This window comes from Pundamilia nyererei, unplaced genomic scaffold, assembly GCF_000239375.1.
Source record: "Pundamilia nyererei isolate P.nyererei 1_Seehausen unplaced genomic scaffold, PunNye1.0 scaffold00087, whole genome shotgun sequence".
Classification (NCBI taxonomy): Eukaryota; Metazoa; Chordata; class Actinopteri; order Cichliformes; family Cichlidae; genus Pundamilia; species Pundamilia nyererei.
In genome coordinates this window covers 2,356,067-2,373,965 of record NW_005187488.1, presented here as the reverse complement: position 1 = coordinate 2,373,965, position 17,899 = coordinate 2,356,067, and the positions used below count along the sequence as shown (strand labels likewise).

The window sequence follows — 17,899 nt, the reverse complement described above, 5'->3', positions numbered from 1 at the left end:
ATATTGAGTTCAGCGACTCGCATTAGCTCAGATGAAGCCTAATGTTGAATGAACAGCTGGTGGCCTAGCCTTATTTTTATATGCTGATGAGAAATTAAAAAAATAGTTTGTACATACATATTGGTAGTCGATACTTGTATAAAAACTAATACATGTTATTTGGAAGAATTCAGTCAGAGGTTTAAACTGCTTCTACATTACTGTCAGAGTTCAGTCAGATTAGCTTTATTTCATGGAGATACATTTTTAAAACAATCCCTTGAGATAATTGCTACTGGCCTTTAAGAGTCTGTAAAAGGTGTTGCTCAAGTTAGGTATGGTCTGTTTGTTGTTTATTCCTTCCAACTGAGCCTGGCAGCAATGCAATTGACACTTTAGTCATTGCTCACTCAGCTCCCTATATCTGCCCTGTATCTGGCTATAATACACTCTGCAATCTGACTCAGGAAAAAAAATAGTACAGAGTAACTGGTGGCCCCCGGCATGCCCAGCACTGCCAAATGAAACCATTATTCTGCCGTGACAATGCCCCCTCTACTTTTTTTTTCTTGGTAATTGTTCATCAAAACGAAATCCAGAAACAAACTTCCTCTGTAACTGGAGCACATCCGAGTGAGAACTCAGTCTTGCTATAACTTTGTTCAACTTAGTGCGAGGTGTCTATGTGTCGGATCAAGGAATAACTTTAAATCAAACACACAAGGTGAAAACTGTCTTTGTGTCATAATGATTTGTTATCCACCTACAAGCAAAACAGTGGGTGGATGTAGAAAATTAGTTGTTCTTATAGAAAAGCCTAAGTGGTAATTTGCATATATTTTTAAAGATGTGAGAACTGTGTCTGACTCCATCATTACTTACTTACATGAATTCCCACTGCTTTGAAAAACATAGCATGTGCTGAGCTGATGTGTATTCTGAGGTGATGGCCCTTTGTCGAGTGTTTTGTTCACATGTGTGGGAGCTCGGCTCAGGCAGCAATGTTAGTTTGTATAAAGAACAGCAGCAGCAGCAACCAGGTTGTGCCACAGTAATCCTTCTGAGTGCAGACATGTGTTACATCATGTACTTGTTGTTTTAGTAACACCTTAGTAGACTAAGGACAGCTTGAATAGAAAAAGGTTCTCTGAGGAGATATTCTATTAACCTCTTATTCAGTATGTTGAGTATACTGAATGAACTGTATGGACACATTTACAAATGTTGCAACAACAACATAGTATGTTCAGTGGTGTCCAGTGTAATGTGTTATAGCATGTTAATATGTGTTTTCTTCCATGGTACCCAAATGACTCTTAATGAATTCTGTATGAGCTTTAATGATTTAGTACGTCATAACGAAGGAAATGCAAATCAATGGAAATTAAACAAAGAAAGCACAATAATCAATGCAAGGAAATGTTATTTTGTTTGCGCAGTTATACAATTTAAGGTCTGTTTAAATACATTTTTAAAGAAGCAACCTTAAAAAAATAATACCCTTTTTTTCAGTTTAATTCACAAATGTAAAACTGATTAAAATTTGAATATCTTTTCAGAATCAGAGAAACTTTATTAGTCCCAGAGGGAAATTGAGTTGTCATAGCAGCAAATATATAAAAAAACAACAAGCGCTCATATCGAAACGGAGTTATGATAGATACTAGGGGTGCAACGATACACAAAATTCACGGTTCGGTTCGGTTCGATACTTTGGTGTCACGGTTCGATATTTTTTCAATACTAGAAAAATGTTCATGCCTTTTTAATTTGTCATATATTAAATTTATAAATATATATTTTAACTCAAAAGTACAGTTTTTAAATTTTATGTTGATGTTGAAACAACAAAGTAATAAAAAAATAAATCTATCTGATCGAGAAATCACTCGTCTTTGGAAAAGAGAGTTTATTACAGAGAAATGGCTCTTTCCAAAATAAAAGCTATACTATACGCTTCTTCTGGGGCAGTGGTTCTTAACCTGGGTTCGATCGAGGTCCCCATAAGGAGAATCATGTGCTAACGGCTGTCTAAATGACTCGGGTAAAGTTTGTAGTATGTGTGCTTGTTGTTTTTGTCTGCTTCCACTTGTCTTTGCACTAGGATGATCTCGGCGTAAGTGTGCAGTCATATTCGTTGTGTTCCCACTAGTGCTGTCAGCGTTAATCTTGTTGAAGTGACGTTAACGCCACAACACGACAAATCTCCGTTAACGAGTTACCGTGGATTGCCCCGTGCATGGGGCTGGACGGCGTCAACACGTTAACGAGCAAACTGTGCTAACGCACTAGTTCCCACCCATGTAATTGAGCATTGCGTGGCACATCCGACATACTGTTTTACTTTTGTCCATGACGCGCTTACCTTTAGGGTCATACTTCACATGAAAACCAAAATAGTTCCAAACGCCACATCTGAATGAGGGTGGGGAAGGTTCAATTTGCCATGTTGCAACAAGAGCTTAACTTCTGTCTTGCTAGCTTACACTGCGGTCAGTGAATCTGCGTTCGACTACTCCGCCTAGGCTGCACTGTCGAGCGCAGATCCACTGAGCGCTCAACACAGACCGCATCGTCAGGAGAAAAGTTGATAAAAGAAATTTAAAAATTTGTATTGTTCGATACATATGCGTACCGAACCGAAAGCACTGTATCGAACGGTTCAATATCGATACGAGTATTGTTGCACCCCTAATAGATACATATTAGGATAAATAGATAAATATAGAGCTATAGGTATAAAGAAAAATATACATATAAATATAAAATTACAAGTATGTGTGTAAATATGTCGTGGTGTACAAAAGTGGCAGGGTGCATTGAGGTGTGATTAATACTGTTCCACATGTGTGGATCTGACCCAAGTGGATGAATTAAAGAGCCTGATAGCAGCAGGAAGGAACAACTTGCTGTAACGTTCCCCCAGACAGCAAGTTTGAAGGAACCTGTCGCTGAAACTGCTCTTCAGATTGTATAGTGTGTTATGGAGGGGGTGGGAGTTATTGTCCATGATTGCCAGAATCCTGTCACTGATCACCTCCTCCAGGATGGTGAGCTTCATGCCAACAGCAAACTCAGCCTTCCTGATGAGTTTGTTCAGTCTGTTTGCGTCCTTTGCTTTTGATGCATGCACCCCAGCATGCCACAGCAAAGGAGATGGGGCTCACAACAAAAGACTGATAGAACATATAGAGCAGCCTGCTGCATACATTGAAGGATCTGAGCCTTCGTAGAAATTAAAGCACCACCAGCTTCTTTGTTTTGGCCACATTCAGCTGCAGGTGGTTTACCTCACACCACCTCACCTCACACCACCTCACGAAGCAATCAATTTGTCTACCTACTGTCAAGATGGCCAAAATAAAAAAAATAAAATAAAATAAAGTTTTGTAGCCTAAGAGATGAAAGACGAACTTTCAGTTATGAGTCTTTGACGCTTATTAACAAAATATTTCTGGGATTAGTTTCTTTTGAACTTAAAAAAGTTCAGAAGAAACTAATGATAGCATGTCATGCTCAAGATGCTTTATATTGACCCTACAGCGAAAACCCCTGCAATCAAACGACCCCCTATGAGCAAGAATTTGGTAACAGTGGGAATGAAAAACGCTATTTTAACAGGAAGAAACCTCAGGCAGAATCAGGCAGCCATCTGCTGCGACCAGTTGGGGGTAAGGAGAGTTAGACAGGGCAAAAGACAAAAAACTCATAAACTAAAATGGTAACTGGTTCCTTCTACAATGGATGGAAAGTTAGAGAACAACAGCACTACTGGTTAATAAAATGTAATTAAAAGTGGGCCAAACATGTTCATGAATATGACTGAAGTAAGCTGAGCAGCAGTCTTCTCCAGTGGGTGTGTTGAATCAGCAGATAAAATAAAATTTGTGATATGTAAAGATCAGTTGCTGCCTGATGTTTTATTAACTATTTCTTTCAAACATGTTTCATATGTGCAGCCAATGCAATAGTTGACTTGTCCGCTGATTAAAGCCCACATACCTGTGGTTAGCTGCAAGCCATTTTGGCTCAGTTCTAACTCTACGTATTAAAGGCGCAAGACATCAGTGATTTTTTTACTAAAAGGAAACATGACAAATAACACTGTTGTGGAATTTCGGGTAATAGATCACTAGAACTTCCAGTTCTAACAGGAAGTACCTTTACAAGTAGTTTATCAGTTGTACGATCAATGTGTGTTATTGCTGTCAAACACTAAAAGACTAAAATATGAGTTGAAAAAGACATTTTGCACTTGTTTCTTAGTCTTTTGGTTCTAGTGTTTAGGTGTGCCAAGTACAATGCTCAGGGATATGGAAAAGATCCTGTCATTTTTCAACATGTCAGTTTCCCAGCACACAAAACCAGTTTCATAAAGAGATGGTTTTTCCAGCATGTTGTGGAGGATCCTGACCGGCTTGCACCAAGCCCTAACCCCATCCAACACCTTACTAGAGCGCAGACTGCAAATCAACACTGGTCAAAATCAGACTGTACTCATGTTTACTTATCTATTTATTTATTCGTGGCTGAATGGCACCAAATGCCTGTAGTTAGCTTCCAAAATCTAGGAGTGGAGACTGTTGTAGCAGCATGTTTAATGATCAGGGGTGGGACAGCATGTTCAGTAATCAAATACTGGCATAACATTTGCACTTTATTCATATGTGTTTTCCACCTTCCTGCGCACAGATGTCCCTTGAGGACAAATACCAGGCACAGCCACATGTTTCACATTTAGCAGCAGAACATATTTATTCAGCGTTTTAAGTGTGCAACCCATCTCAGTTGTTACTAACCAGCTGTGTGTTTTTTATTCATCCACGAGGAAACTTTTCTCCCCTGATTTTACTAATGTCACATTTGCAAGAGAACTCCTCGGTATTTTCATTTTCTCCTTGTTCTTGGGCTTCTGAAAGCAATCTGAATATCCCCCAGACAAACAATGGAGTTGTCCTTCAAGGCAAAAAAAAAATCTACATTTCAATCATGCACTGCTAAAATTTGAAAGTGCATTTCAGTCTATTGATATAGCTGACATGAAATGGCTTTTTTCAGCTGATGTAATGGCACATTGTTCTCTTCTAGCCGCCTCTTTCTCTTTCATGTGCTGCGATTTCATATAAGATTTTACCATCAAACCAAAGTTGTTATTAGCCAACAGGTGGTCAGAGCAGGGAGAGATGCCACAGCGTGTCATATAATGAATTGTGTTAATGACACCATCTGTTGGCATTGCTGCTTTTAATACTGTAAAATCATTTCAAACTGCACAACCAAAGCACAGCAATCATTATAAGATAGAAGTTAAGCCCCTGCTAGTCACATATTTGCAGTTCATTGTTCATTTGAAGCCAATAAACTTGATATGCAGATTAAATAAAGCCTCCCATGTCTTCTCTTACAAGTGATATGATGCTTTCATGCTTTAACTCTACTTTGCAGACAACACAGCATCCATATTGACAAAGCGAGGTGGCTTCAGGAGACGGGAGCAGCCTGTGTATCGACTCCCTGTGTTGATTGTGGACAGTGGAAGTCCTGCTCTCAGCAGCACAAATACACTCTCAGTTCGAGTGTGTGACTGTGACTCTGACGGAGTGGCCTTGTCTTGTGGAGCTGTGGCCTATACAGCAACTGGCCTCAGCACAGGTGCCCTCCTGGCTATTCTGGGCTGCATCATCACACTTCTGGGTAAGCCCTATATGACCTTAGTGTCACGGAAGTCCAGTTAACAGCAGCTTGTGTGGATATGTTTGGGTGTGTGTGTGTGTTTGTTTGTTTCTTCTTCTTTTTTTTTTTGGTGGCCCATGGGATTGGTTGGACAGCCCAGAGTGGACCGTCTTTATTGCAGGGGTGAAAGTCGCTGTACTTCTACAACCTGGGTTATTTTTTTTGTTTGCTTTGGATTGTTTTTTGCTTTTTGGGGGGGTTGGGGGGCATGCAATTTTGGATATATTAAAACATTTTACACTAACTTTACAGTCAAATCACCTAACTGCACAACCATATCGCTATTTGTGTTGAAATTTCGTTTGAAATCTTTTGACGTTCTGACTCTGACTCAATAACAGATTCTATGCAATTGCCAATTTTACCCCATTCAGTTAGAAACTCAGTCTGACTCTGTTTTGTTACTATCTTATTACCTTAAGTTGCTTTGAAGACGGCAACTGACCGTAGAGTGGTTGCAGACCCATTCCCTATTTTTGAACTAACCATTTCAGAGGCAACGCTGTCACTAGCAGCGCTGCAATAATTCTAGTCGTGCTGCTGGTCTTCAACTTCCCTAATGTGGCTATAGCACTAGCAGCTAAAGATTTTGTACAATAACTCGCACCATTGCTCACTGACCTACTTTAGCAAGTGCTTCATGCCCTCGGATTTCTCCAATTAAGAACCAATCATACAAAAATGACCTCAGCTCTTTATGAGAACTTAAAATTAAAGCCAAATCGATACTAATGCAATTACGGGCAGATGGGTAGATGGGTGCAGCATGCAGCATAGCAGAAAATCATACAGGAAATGCTAAAACTCTGTCCAAAAGCAGATCTCTAGACAGCCTCAGCTACTAATGGCTACTGATGTTGCACAAACAATGACTGAACAGAGCCAAGACATCGGCTGTCATTGTAGAGTTTACCACGAGCAGCTAATATTTAACTTGGTGAAGTGAAGCAGTTATACCCTGAATCTCAACAAAGAACAGCGGTCCCTGAGCTGTAAACTTCAGCTTGAATTGTGTGTTTGTTGCCAAGCTGCTTCGCCCTAATTGCAAATATGACGAATGACAAACAAGCCAAATCAGTGAATGCAAGAAAACAGCAGAAGAAAGAGCGATAAAAACATTGTTATGGCTCCACACGGGCGTCTTGAGTTCTCCTTATAAGATTGTTTGTATCTGAGTACTACTGCAGCCTATTCATCAACTAATTCTTTGGTCTATAATAATACATAAAATGTGTGAAAACCCAGTAAGCAAATAAGCATGAAGAAGCAGCAGCACTATAACATGTATATGAGTGTGATCTGATAATGTTATAGCCTGTGAGATTACATCAGTAAAACGGCTTGCAAGGCTATATAGTGTCATTTCTTTCACTAACATCTCTTGAGCATCTTTTTCTCAGCATCACAAGAGCACAAAGAACTTACGTGTACCTACACACGCACACATTATACCTGTCAAACTCTGCTATCTTTGGCATTTTTGGTAGACTCACTGTAGCAAATTACTGCTTTTGCAACAAGCTGCCTAAAGACCCAATTTAAAAAGGTGACTGTTATATGTAGACACGACACTGGTTCCTCCTTTGAGTTAGATGCTCTTTTTTATGCTTGGCTTTTATAATGACTGGACTCTAAATAAATGAAAAATGCAGCGATTGTCCAAAGAAGAACTTTGAAAGACTTAAAGAAAGCCTGGAAAAGTATTGCTCAAGACCACCAAAAATTGCTAAAAAGCCTGGCTGCTTGTAAGTAAAATAAACCCTCCCCCACCTCTGACCTTGTCAACTCCTATGATAATTAAGCCCCTTAGCAAATCAAGAGTAGGCAGGAAGCTGAGAGTTTCTGTAGACTTAAGCATTTCTTCCTAGTTGTCTGGCTGAACAGCATACAAGCTTAGCTCCATTTGTCTGTTAAGTTGCAGTGGGGATATACTTAAGCTAACTTTAAACCTTGTAGTTCAGGAGTAAGTACAGAATTAAGTGTCGGTAATGTAGCTTTACAGTCGTGCACTATGTGAGAACCACAGCTCACCTCAGCATCTACAGCGCATTTAGACCGTGCTTGTTATGCATTCTCCAGGCAGCTGAGTGTGCAAGAGATTTCTTGCTAAAATAGAGTTGCATCTTCAGGTCTTGCAGAGGTCAAACCTGGGGGAGATAGCTGCCTCTCATATTTGCTCTTTGGTAAATACACGTGACCTCAGTCGGTCAGCCCTGGATGTTTACAAGTGAAATACAACTGAAATCATGCCAACAGGATCAGTTGGCTAGAGTTAGTGTAATGGTTTTTGTGCTCATCTTGTGGTAAAATTCTTCATGTCATTTTTTTACTTAAGTAAGTCAAGAACAGATAAAAGATCACCTTGATTTACTTTGTCTGACTTTCACGAAATAGGATTCATTTGTTAAAAAAAAAAACTTACTTAAACATTTGTTTAAAAAGATTTAATTGTTATAGTCTTTATTGTTAATAAATGCATATATTGTACCAAGTACCAAGGGCTCAGAGAAGAGCTCATAAAGATGTGGAGGGTGAAGGTAACAGTGGTCCCAGCAGAGCACTTGATGCAGTGACCCCCAAGTTGGGCGAGTGGCTCCAGCAGATCCCAGGAACAATAAATATATATGTATATATATATATGTGTGTGCATGAGTGTGTGTGTGTGTCATTTTTGCTACAGCCCAGCACTCTTGCATTTACGTTAAAGAAAAAAGAATTCAATGTAATAATGTGCATTTTTATTGAGAGAAAGCAGTGCCTGAAGGCAGACTGAGTCAGTGATGAGATTTTAGATTTTAGATCATTTTTTAGAGAGCTCTTATTACAGCTTCCCCCAGATACATGTCAGTGTATTTTATTAACCTAATAATAATACAAGGAGGTCATACAGATAAGTACTGTATGGAATACTGCATTTCAAGGGCACTCTGTTACTGTTTTTCTGTAACACCATATGTTAAGATATTAGTGAAGACACTTGTAAATGAGAATTCATTAGCATACTCTTATAGATGATGCAGCAGTGAGCCGTCAGCTCCTGGCTGCATCGTTGCTCATAAAACCCACAGATAAAGCCTTACCCCATCAGGGCAGAGTCATAGTTTAACGCTTAGATGATCTTCACTGAAAGCCGAGGTGGATCTAAACAGCATATACAATAACTGAAATGAGATCTTTGATGGGGTCAAACTTTGCTTATCATCCTAGTCCCCTTGAGGTCTGCCTTCTTTTCATTGCGACAGAGAGCACTTTCTTTGATAAATGAAAACTTCAAAAGAGCAACAGGGGGAAATACGTAGCAGTGCAACCCTGAGCGTGGCACCTCTAATGAAAGCTGCCTCTATTCTACACAACATGTCCTCAGGCCATGGGCATGGAACTAATGGCCTAAAGTTTAATATACCTCCAAGTTTCTGTGTTTGTGTGAATGTGACTGTGTGTCCTTAGCTCCGTAGCTTTACCCATCAGTCTGTTTTGCTCAACTGGCCTCTGTCCTTTTTCGCTGTTTCCTCTTTGTGTCTGTTTGTCCCATCCACCCCCACCAGAGACCTCTAGTTTCCCTCGTATTAACAGCCCATGCGTGCCCACGTTGCCCAATCCTTTATTCTGATCTTCCTTGATAGTGTTCCATCAAGATCTTTTTCAATCTGCAGGTAGCAATTGAGGCTGTGATTGCGTGTGATTGTATTGTTGTGGACGAGACATGAGCCGGAATAAGACCGGAGCTGTCTCCCTGCTGTCATCCTCAGGTGCCGTTAGTCTTATGTCTTCTTTGTTTTTCCATCCCTCTCCCCTTCTTTTCTTCCATCAATCTCTCTCTCTCCCTCTCATCAGGTGAGTGGAGCACGCACTTCCACCAGTAATGCTGATTCTAGCTATCTGTCCTCATGACAGGTCTAAAAACTACAATGCATGTTGCGTGTGGAGAGCTCTTCGGAGTGTCACTCCTCCACTTTGTCCTGGAGCTTGGAGCTTCACGGGAGCTTAAAGAAAATGCGGCGTTTTTGCTGGTCTGCTTTCAAAGCCCACAGAGCTGTGTGCATTAGCTTTAGCACTACATGCTCATAAGCTAAGTGGCCATTAATCATAGGCTGATATTTTTAGATTTAATTACTGAGCCTGTTCTCTGCTTCTTGCAGTTATGTTCCTGAAAACATCTCAACACAAGCATTTTTTTAAGTCATTTAGAATCTTTTTAATGACAGTCCTTTTTGGATGATGTATCCAAATAACTGAGAGGATCATTATCACATTATGATCCAGTTTTTTTTTTCCCCCAGTACAGGTCAGATATTGCCCAGTCCTCCAGAGGGCCAATTAGAACATTACGCAGCACTCCAGATCTCCAGACAGTTATTTCTGTCTGACTATTTCTTATCAGACTCATCCTTTAAATCACCATGTCTACTCATCTGTCTCTTATTTTAGTCCATGTCCCCTGTGCAAGTCTTCCATCTGTGTCTCTATTTATGTGTCTGCATTCACACAGCAGACGATTTCTTTCTCAGATACCATCTTTCAGCTCGACTGTGCACATTGTGACCTGAAAATGGCCGCGTTGGCTTTGACTGTTAAAATTGCGAAATGTTGTTTGCTATCATTACAACGCTGTGTGACATGCAAAAAAAGAAAATAAAGAAAATAAAAAGAAGAAAAGGAAATTAGCCTTTATTCAGCCGAGCAAGTCAATTAACTTCAAATTTGTCTTCGTTATGCTTGGCAAAAGCTGAAAAGACCTCTTGTAAGGATTTGGAGAAAAAGTGGCAACAGCTTGGAGGAGGATACAGAGGACGCAAATAAATACATAAATGTTGATAAAACAGTAAATAAGCGCAGGCGCATAATCGGGACAGATGCACAGTTAATAGTCTGACAGATAATATCAGCAACAGCACAGGCGACATAAAAGCCATTTGAAGCGTTCAACAAACACATCGCAGCTCTGATAAATAATAAAATGTGGCCAGTCAAATGGAGGCTTTGTATTCGATGATTGTGATAGTTTCCCTGCTCTTTATCAAGTTGTGCAGAATCTATTTGCTTCTACAGACAATGTCATCCCCAGAAGAGAGCGACATCTGTTCTGTTTCTGAAGCGGTGTGACACCTCCTTGGTTTGACACTGTTATTTTCTGTCCCTTTCCTTTCTTGTCTGTTCTTTGTTCTTGTAATTAGAAATCATAGGTCTGTCACTATTAAATATCACCTTCAGAAACCCAATCAGGCGCTGTTTTGAAAATCGCTTAATTGTGTCAGTCGTTTGCCAATCATCTGCTTCTGCAGTGCGAGGCTGTGGTTTTTTTTGTTGTTGCTTTTGAGTTTTGGTTGGAGACAACAAAACAGATCACTTCAAAACTTTACTTTGGGGCTCATCTCTGATTTTAAATTATTAAAAATATCCAACTTTAAGGTCACGGTGAGTGAAGCTGTGTGTGGATGGCATTTAAGTCAAATCCTTCAGACTTGATTTGCTCTCTGTTTTGCAAAACTATGTATAGACACTGGAATTATTATTTATTTTTACCAAGTCAGATCCAAACCTACCTCAGTCTCATTACAACAACCCACACACTAACAGTCAAATGCTGTTTTAATCCCTGTCTACATGTACAAGGGTATTTTGTAGCACAGAGCTTTTTCTGTGTGTTTTGGCCTTCCACGCATAAAGGCCATCTCAGTTCACTGATGAAGGTTTTTGTCTTGTGTGTACCTTTATCTCCTTTTTTGACATCAGACTGTGCACAATGATATAGTTTTATGCTTCTGATTAAAGAACATTTCTATATGGTTAGGGTTTTATCACCACCTGTTGCTCTTAACAGTGTTTGGCATCATTTCTTGCATTTTCATGTTGATGGGGGTATTTTTCAGGACAGTGGATGTCTTACAAAATACCAAAAATCCCCATTTTACAAAAGAAATCAATAGTAATATCATACAGCAATTCTTTTTCAGGCATTGCTGTGCTTTTTGGCATAAAATAAAAAAGAACAGGCTCACTGGCTCTGAATCATTAAAATATTAGAGGTGCAAAGTTGCACATTCAAAGTGCCCTCTGACTAGAGACTTTACAATGGTTCAATACCAAACTGGCAATAATCTCGTGAATGTTAAGAAGGTGACCCATCCATGCTTGGTCTTGGGTCCTGCTTAGGTCTTTGGTCCACTGACTGCTGTTTGGTCTCTGGATCATAGCCATAAAGCAACTTTCAGCGACCAGCCTAGACATGATTGGAAGATGTTGCTATCTCATCACTTAAGAAAGCTGATGTTAGTGATTTCTCATGCCTACATAGGAGCTTGACTGAGATAATAATTGGGTCACAGCATGTTTTAATATGATGTTCTTTAGTTTATCCAATTCATCTTTGAAAAGAAAAATGTTTAATAACTTTTAATAAAAACTCAGCCTGTGGCAACACGCCATTATGATGCCAGGATTTTGATCCATTTTTAATATTACTGAGAATTTTGACTTTGCTGCTGTTCTTGTGTTTTTGATTCTGGTGGTGTTCTCACTGTGTCTGGATCAGTACTCCGGCTTCCTCCCACAGTCCAAAGACGTACGTGGGGTTAGGTTGACTGGAGATTCTAAACTGGCCGTAGGCGTGAATTTGAGTTTGAATGGTTGTCTGTCCCTGTGTGTTAGCCCTGCGACAGACTGGTGACCTGTCCAGGGTGTACCCTGCCTCTTGCCCTATGACAGCTGGGGTAGGCTCCAGCGCCCCCCGTGACCCTGAAAAGGATAAGCGGAAGCGAATGGATGGATGGTTGTCTGTCTCTCTATGTTGGCCCTGCGATAGACTGGTGACCTGCCCAGGGTGTACCCAGCCTCTCATCCAATACCAGCTTGGATGGATGGATGGTGTTTGTGGGCTTCATCATTGGTTATTTTCTGTTTTACTTTGAAGGGTTGTTTTCTTTTGTATTACTCCCTGCCTCTTTCTTCCTCCCTCCTAACTACCATTACCTGTGTCCACCAGTGTTCTGCCCTCACCTGTTTCTTGCTCCCTATTTACTGTTCTGTGTGTATTTATAGTCCTGTGTTTCATTTTTATGTTATGTTCCCTCATTTGTACTCCATATGTTTTCCTGATGGTCTTCATGCTTCTCATGGCTATTTTGGATTGGTTGGCTATGTGGACTTTTAATCACTGCAGTAGAGCTCTGTCCATCCAAAGTGGCCTTATCGAAAAGACTGATACTAAACAAAAAGTGATATACTAACTAACTATACTAACTAGAGTGAGAAAAAATAAACTAATAAAAAAAAACTTAGCTGTTCACTACATATGATCTATGCAGATGTAGCTTGGAGAGATGTACCAGTTCAGTATGTTTCTAAATTCTGATTTAGTGCATGCGAGTGAAAAAAGCACTCAAAAGCACACAGGGGAGGTCAGAAAAGTAGAAAGTGCTAAAAGTTGTCAGAAAATTGTCTTCATTCTGGGCATCAATACTCATAGTAGGAGTAATAAAATGGGTCTTCAGAGTCCTTAATAATTTAAAAGCGGTGCTTCTTTTCTTTTTCTTTTTTTAAATATGAATGGCATTAACAATTGTCTGTGTACCATTAATTAGTATTTAAACATTGAGCTTCCACTCATGTCAGACAGCCTCACAGCTGCTGATTAATACCTCTCATAAATTACATTGGAACGAAGAGACATAGATTGTGTGTGGGTGACAAAATGAGTAAATAATCAGTCCTGGCTTCACCAGAATCACAGCGCATAGAAAAATACTCTAATGAGAAAGTGATGCTTGCTGGAAAGAAAAGGGCAACACTGAAAACTCACCTTGTTTGCAATCGATTGTGTGGGGTAGATCATTTAAGCAATTCAATTACAGCAAAAGCCTTTGTAGCACTAAATTGATCTTCTTTTTGTCTATTTGTGATTTAGTATACATCTTCAGTACATGTGCTATGAAAAGTGCGGCTCCTGTCATTTCACGGTTGTGTTTGTTAAACTGCCTCGGCTGGAAATCATCTCTTACAAGACCCCTGGTACCTGACACAGACTGACTATTTGTATGCCCGACCATCCACCTGCTCATCCTTTGGGTTGTGATTGGATGTTGGCCCATTTCCAGTCTGTGATGCATTGTGGCTGCCTTCTAGGCATTAAAACCTAAAGAGCTTTGCTGGAAAGCACTGAGAATATTCTATTTCAATGTGCCACTTTGTAATTCACTTTGGAGAAGCCTTGCTGATTTGAATAGAATTTAGAACGACTCGAGTTGCTTAAAATCTTCCACAGAAATGTTTGGCATTCTTTCCCAAAGCGCTGTAAAGTATCATGGATACTGGTAGCATTGTTTGAGTGAAGGAGTAGTCCAAATATTTCACAAAATCTGGTTTATATACTACTACATAGTGCTTTTGTTATAGGGTACACACAGTCACCAAAAAGCCCACAGAGAGCTGTCCATTCATCTCCTGCAGTGTTTCCATGTGACACTTTCCTGCCTTCCATCTCTTCCATTTGCTCCCTTATTAGAGGGTGTGAAGTGGTGTTTGAATTTGGATCCAGGGCCTCTTTCTGTGTTGCCTGCAGTAGCTTGATGCCGAGAAGGAAAAGAAATATGGGCCCACGGAACGATATTTCACTGGCACCAGCCTGACATTGATGGATAGAGGATCATTAGACATTTGCCAGTTTGCTTGGGCGTAGAGTTATTTTCAGCAATAATGTATGGGAGAGGGAACAGGGGCTGGAGGAGGGCTTCTGGCAAGATCTCAGAGGACCAAGGATTTCAGTTTGGTGGAGTTTTGTACAAGTCTTGAAGCAAAACGTAGGAGGTGGAAAACACAGAGGGACAAAATACAGCATATTACATAACAGTTTTAGCTTTGTAACTAATAGAATTTGCAAAGCACTACCATTGAATTGATAGGGCGGCGGTTTCCAAGCTATTTTATCAGACATGCTCCGACAAGCCCTGAATGAATCAATACCCAGTCAGTGAGGAAACACATCACCCACCAAATGTGTGCATTTTTTATTTATTGACTGAGTTTATAGGCAGCATGGTGGTTAGCGCCGTCTCATCACAGCAAGTAGCTCCCGCTAAGGGTAATCTGGCTTCCCCTCAGAGTCTAAAGACATGCAGGAGAAGTTAATTGGTGGCTCTAAATTGGTCATGGGTGTAAATGTGAGTGATGGGCTATCAACCTGTCCAGATTGTACCCCAATTTTCAGCCCATGGCAACTGCAATAGGCTCCGGTCCCCATTGACTTTGACTTGAATAAGCAAACAAAACGGATAGTAAATATTCCGCACTACATTTGTTGGTCTGAAAGTTGGGTATGTGATGAAGTTTGCACTTGTGCTCTATTTGAACAGTTACCCGTTATGTGCAACATAATCATACATCATTTTTGGACACCTTTGTTTGTCAGTTTCCATCCATTGTTGCTTTACCCAGCAGCTGTTTACCCGTTCAGTTAATGTTAGCAAATTTCAGATTTAGCTAACTACTTTTAGCTAGCATTTATTAATTACTTTGATCACCCATTTTGAACCTTTATTAATTTCTTTTAAGAGCTTTTTCAGTCAGTTACTTCAGTTAACTATTTAGCTGCATTGCTTTTAGCTTATCACTGCAACAGTTTGATATTTACTAAACTTATTTTCAGTTACTTTTAGCGAACAATTTCAATCATCTATTTAAGCTAACTGCTATATTTCCATGCTTGAACGCCCATCTGAATAATTTTCCCTCTCAGGACCTTTTCAGCAATTTTTGTTCAGTTGCTATAAAGAGGTGTTTTGCTTTGTTTTGTTTTGGTTTTGTTTCATTTACTTTTAGCATGTATTTAAATTACCTCAAACAATTTATATCAGCGTAGACTCTCATGATCTCGTGTCTCATGTCTAGTCATGATTGTCTTAAGCACTTCAGTCGAATGCAATCCGATTCAAGCGCTTACAGTAAGATGATAATTTGTATCTCTTACTTGTTTGCCAACACACTCAATTGCATCATGCCTCTCTGCAAGCTTCCCACTTGTTCTATGTTATGAACTCTTAAAGTACAAGCACTCTTAGGTGGAAATTACTTTTTTTCATCTGTTCTTGCATCTTCAGCTGATTGGAATGGAAAGAATGTCACTTATTACTGACTGATTTCTGCTTTTCTTCGCAGTCATGGTTCTACTAATTGTGACTATGCGTCGGAGAAGAAAAGAACCTCTGATTCTGGAAGAGGAAAGAGATATCAGAGAAAACATCGTCCGTTACGACGATGAGGGAGGGGGCGAGGAGGACACAGAGGCCTTCGACATGGTGACCCTGCGTAACCTCAATGTCATCAGAGACCCCAATGTACGACGAGACGTCACACCAGATACCCCTACTTTCTTTCATTACCCCTCAGCTTCTCGCCCATCCTATAAATCCCTACCAGACAATGTGGTGTTTCGAGAGTTTATTTGGGAGCGACTGAAGGATGCCGACGTGGACCCATCAGCTCCCCCGTACGACTCTCTGCAGACGTATGCTTTTGAAGGTAGCGGCTCTGTAGCTGAGTCGCTAAGCTCACTGGAGTCACTAAGTACAGACTCAGATCAGAACTATGACTATCTCAGCAACTGGGGACCACGCTTCAAAAAGCTGGCCGACCTGTACGGCAACAGCGATAGCACCACTGTCTTGTCATAGCCACTAAATGTGTTTCTTAACATTTGTGGGACTCCAAAAAATAATAGTAATTTATTGTCAGAGAAAATGATTTTGTCTGCCTTAGTGCATTGGAGGAAAAGATTCAAAGACAACACAAGAGACTGAAAGAAAAACACTTTGACTTCAAAGGTTTTTTTGGTTTGTTTACCTCCCTGTATGGATTTTGAAAATCGTGCCATGGTGAGTTTTGACACGGACTTCAAAAGTGGCTTGACTGAGGAGGAAACCTTGTGTGGAAAAGACATTAAAGGTTTCAGATTTTGGGCTTGGGTCCAACCATTGACTGCAGAATGCATACATGTTGGAGCATTTTTACGGGGAGGCACCTGTCCTTTCATTCCTGTGATGGGCACCGGCCCAGCACTCTTGCTTTGAAGCATTCCTTTGCTATCTTTGTGCTAAAAAAACATAAAAAATTTCTCATGAAAGGCTGTGTCTCTAGCGGCTAATCAGTAGTCACTTGACTGTTCATATGAAATTTGACAGCAATTTATATGGGATTTTTTTTCTTCTCCTTCTTCTATCTTTGGGACGGGGAGCAGGGTGATGAGGGGCTGTTTTTCACAAACACTGAAATCCGGAGCCACATTATTCACGGACTCAGAAATATCCTTCAACACTATATGAAGTGCAACTGCACACATATAATAAAGTATAAACAAGTATTTGATGTGCTAAGGAAATGATGTGAAGACATAAGTTGTGCAAATCATAAAAAGAATGACATGCTCGTCATTTTGATGTCTCCACTGGGTGAAACAGGAAAACATCATTTCTCTTCTTCTCCCAACAATACATTTTGCAGAAGTTGCAATGTAGTGTTTGTCTCAGTCTGTTTTTTCTTCAGCCTTTCTATTGCCAAGTCAAATGTATAATTTCTGAGGTATAATCTGTCAGGATTTTGTTGTTTTGCTTTTGTACAAGGCAGGTTGGGTCTGGGAATGTTTGCTACACCAGAAACTGTCACTGATGGATCTGTCCTCGCTGTGCTTGATTGCAAATTCACACTACCTAGAGTAAAAAAATAAATATATGTTTCTGAAGTGACGGTCCTAACCTGGGTGAAGTTGCAGTTTGTAAGTAAATGACTTTTGCTTCTGTAGTTTGCAGGTTCCAGCATATATTGTCTTTCAGAAATGAAGTAAATAATGTCAGTGGTTTGAATATTGATGGTGAAAGGACACACTGTATGATAATCATTTTGTGCCAATTTTCTTTTCCAGCTTAAACAAATTATGTTACAACTAGGTGTCCACATGTACACTGATATGTATTCTTATTTATTTTGAAGAGGCAGAACTGTGCAAATGATGTTTTTATCTTTTGCTGAAAATAAAATTGACATTCAGTTCCTTAAAATATCGAAGCACTTTCTTTCAATCCTTCTGAACATGTGTACAAATATATAGACATGAACTCTATGAAAACTAAAAACTAAAATCCAAAAGAGCATCTAATTAATGACTAAAAAAATCTTGACTTTATTCTCTGCGCATTTGGGG

General features: G+C 39.9%; 1 protein-coding gene across 1 annotated transcript in view; it reads left to right on the top strand.

The window, feature by feature from the left end:
• Positions 1-17,689, top strand: part of LOC102216149 (cadherin-7) — a 110,632-nt gene extending 92,943 nt beyond the window's left edge. Inside the window, exons 11-12 of the mRNA XM_005738910.1 lie at positions 5,425-5,673; positions 15,862-17,689. Of these exons, the coding sequence (XP_005738967.1) occupies positions 5,425-5,673; positions 15,862-16,376 (764 nt within the window). The 3' untranslated portion in view covers positions 16,377-17,689. The remainder of the gene's footprint in view (positions 1-5,424; positions 5,674-15,861) is intronic.
• The last annotated feature ends 210 nt before the right edge of the window (positions 17,690-17,899 follow it).